At 49.8% G+C, this 3,728-nt stretch overlaps 1 protein-coding gene across 1 annotated transcript in view; it reads right to left on the bottom strand.

Annotated features, from left to right (window-relative positions):
• The window catches only part of VTCN1 (V-set domain containing T cell activation inhibitor 1), a 32,940-nt gene that overhangs the window by 12,946 nt on the left and 16,266 nt on the right, over positions 1-3,728 (bottom strand). The window contains exon 3 of the mRNA XM_015563540.1: positions 55-119. Coding sequence (XP_015419026.1) covers positions 55-119 — 65 coding nt within the window. The remainder of the gene's footprint in view (positions 1-54; positions 120-3,728) is intronic.

Raw genomic sequence — 3,728 nt, forward strand, 5'->3', positions numbered from 1 at the left:
GGGGGCTCAGCGGTGAGTGGTGAACGGCTTGTGGTGACGCAGGAAATCACATACCTGAAATACCAAAGCCGATGATAAGGGCAATGGCTCCAGCCAGCACAATGATGATGCTAATAATGCTGTGGAGAGAGAGAAACAGGAAATTACTTCATTCCGTGCAATATGCTGATTTTCAACCTGGGCTCATCTCTGTCCTAAGAGGTGCTATCGAAAGCCCCTCAACTTTCTCTTCAACATATTCCTAGAAATAGGCACCTTAGGAAGGAATCTCGGCAATTCTGCCCCGTCCCCCTGGGGTATGAGGTAGGTTAAAGGAGTGGCCCTTTTGTTTGTTGTATCGTCTTTCTTTCCTGTGTCCAGACCAGGGAAGACCGTGCACAAAGACTGTTGGGATAAGACTGACGATACCTCTGTAGTGCAGGTGCCATTTGGGGGGAGCACTGGTCACACACCCAGCCCACCCTGAGCATTGCTGCCCATCCCTCTTGGAGCATTCACCTACCTGTTTCGTCTCCTCCCATGGACTTCAGACTTTGACCGTGGTCACGTTCACTTTGTACTCACTGTTCCCTAGACACTGCGTCCCATAGATCCTAAATAAGCGGGACCTTATTTTCTCTTATTAACAATAATACATACTAATTACCGAAAGGTTAGAAAATACAAATAAGCAAATATTCCATCAGCCAGACATAACCACTGTTAACTTCTTACTATGTCGCCTGCCAATTTCCAGTGACCAGATTAACAAATGGCATTTGGGAAACAAACAAGGAAGTATTGCTTACATTTACTGAGCGCTAGCATTATGTGGCAGACGTGTTCCAGGACCATCTGGGGCTTATGTCATTTCTCCACACGCCAACCTTGTGAGGTAAACAAAGTCATCAGCTCCGTTTCACCCATGAGGCAGTGACGGGGAGGTTAAGCATCTTCCCTAAATTCACACGGATGGAAAGTGGCAGAGCTCGGATTGGACTCTCTCTCTCTCTCTCTCTCTCTCTGGAATCTGCACTTGCCTACTTCCCACACTGTCTCCCAAGGGTGGGGGCTCACAAATGGGGTGTGTCACTCCTCTCTGTTCAGGGGAACCCAGGGGCCACCAGCTTTAGCCGGGGAGAGTGACAGGCAGAGCAGGAGGTGTGCGTCAGAGCTGGTGTGTTGCAGAGCAGTTCCTGGGAAACTTGCCCATCGCTGCTCGCCCTGGTGCATAGGTCCTCAGGCCAGTGTCCCCAGCCACACCCTCTCGCTGCTGGCAGCTCACACTGCCCACAACCACACGATGTTACTCAACAGGCAGGACAAAAGAAAGGCACAGGGAGGCGAAGAATGATGCTATAGAGAGGGGAAGCACGGGCATTTCACTTCCTGCCCTGAATAGGCTCGTTGTACCCAGCTCCCATTGGCTCAGGGCTGGGCCTACAAGGAACAGTTTGGGTAAACAGTTCCCCTGGAGGTCAGGTCCTCATGAGGTCCAGCCGGAGGGGCAGCACTTGAAGAAGCAGAATGGAGCTTTTAATACTAGGGCATCTGCAATTGATCCCAAGAGGAGACCGCATATGACCGCTTCTCCTCTGTTTACACAGCTCGCTGCAGCCTCAGTTCTTACTGGACCATGCGTGTGAGAACAGCTAGACAAACTCACAGCAAGAGGCCCTGTCTGGCTCTCTCAACCACTGAGTCAGGCAGCAGACTTGCATTTGTGACCCTGGGATTGACCTGCCTTGGGGAAATGACTTCAACTCTCTCAGACTCAGTTTCTTTATCTTTAAAATGGGAATAAGAATAATTCCTGCTTTACCTGCTATAAAGGTGTTATGGGTTGAAGTGTGTCCCCCCCCCCCCCCCCCCCCATCCCAAATTCTTACTTTGAAGTCCTAACCCCAGTGCTCAGAAAGTGACTTTATTTGGAAATAGGTTTGTAGCCAGTGTAATTAGTTAAGATGAGGTCATGCTGGAGTAGAGTGGACCCCTGATCCAATATGACTCATGGGTGTTCTTATAAAAAGGGGAGAGTTGGACACAGACATGCACACACAGGGAACACACCACGCAAAGAGGAAAGCAGAGATCTGTAAGTCAAGGGACATCAAAGATGGCTGGCAGGTCACCAGAAGCCAGGGGACAGGCATGGAACAGATGCCCCCTTCAGGAGCCAACCCAGGCGACACCTGGACTGCTCGCCTCCAGAGCTGCAGGACAGTAAATTCCTGTTGTTTAAGCGTCCAGTTCGCGGTACCTTGTGACAGCAGTGCCAGCAAACTAATACAAGAGGATTGCTTTAAGATCAAATGATGTAGTTGACAATGAATGTTGCATGATCCATTAAGGGCTACTCATATATTACTCTTTATTATTAAAAAAGCTGAGTTGGCCCTGGCCAGGTAGCTCAGTTGGTTAGAGTTCGTTCCCATATGGGAGGTTGCAGGGCGTGTGCGGGAGGCAACCAGCCGATGTGTTTCTCTCACATTGATCCCCTGTCAGGGCTCATACAGGGATCAAGGAATGGATGCATAAATAAGAGGAACAACAAATTGATGCCTCTCTAGCTCTCTCTCAAATCAATTTAAAATTTTTAAAAGAGCTTAATTGCACCTGCCTGATTAAATTTATTAGGAAAAGCTAATGACTTAAACCTGGAGAATAACCCGGCTGATAATAATAAAAATATCATAGTATTTTGATACATCAAAGTAGCAGGCCCCAGCCTTGGTGCTCAGGGTTCAGTGTGCATTTTCACATGTGTTTGAATCATCCAGTCCTGTTCTCTCCTTCCTTTCTCTTTTGTCCCTTCCCTGCGCCTGCTCACCCCCTTGCCTCCCAGCATTAGGGCAGCTCTCCTGTCAGGTAGCCCCGCGCGCAGTCTGTCCACATTGCCAGGGGCAGCAGTGACTTCAGAATTTCTCTATGACAGCAGCTTAGGGGTTGAAAGTGGGAAATGGGGTGATCACTGAGGCTTCCAGACCCAGCCTGCACAGTGCCAGTCCCAGCACCACCACTTACTAATTGTGGGACCTCAACTTTGGGTCTTGCAAAGACTGAGTCAACCCATTTTACAAAATCACTTAGAAAAGTGCCTGGCACATAGGCAGCGTCTTTAAGTATTAGCTATTCTCTATGGTTTCTATAAGGATTAGCTATCCTCATTCTTGCTCTTCTGCCACGGTCACCTAACAAGCATGTGTTTCTAACTTAGTGCATGTTGCCTTGGTGGTGCTGATGGGTATTGTTGTGGGGCCTGCCCTGTGGGTCAGCTATTGAGCTATTGGCAAGAATGATGACAACACTGATGATCACGGTAGTCCTGGTGATAGTCTGAAAACTCCCAGTGCCCTCCTGTTTCCCTCATGATAAGATTCTACTCTGTGATGTAGCCCACAGAGTCTTTCAAAGGGTTCCCGTCCTCTCTCTGCAGACTGTCTCTCCCCACACTCCCCCTGGGTCCCCCCTGGCCTCCTGCACTCCAGCCATGTTAATCACCATAGACCCACCCCACCACAGATATGCTGTCCCCCACCCTCTCCGTGGGGGGCTGGACAGCAAGGACACGGAGCAGATACCTGTACGCTCACCAGTAGGGATGGGACAGTGGAGGCTGGGAGCTCATCTCCCTCCCCGAGACCCACGCTTCCCCTGCTATGGACACAGAACCCATCTGTCAGCAGGTTCCCTTTCTAAGCAGGATCACCTTGAGCTTTGTTCTGAACTGCTGTTCCCTCGGGGAACCG

This window comes from Myotis davidii, unplaced genomic scaffold, assembly GCF_000327345.1.
Source record: "Myotis davidii unplaced genomic scaffold, ASM32734v1 scaffold217, whole genome shotgun sequence".
Lineage (NCBI taxonomy): Eukaryota > Metazoa > Chordata > Mammalia > Chiroptera > Vespertilionidae > Myotis > Myotis davidii.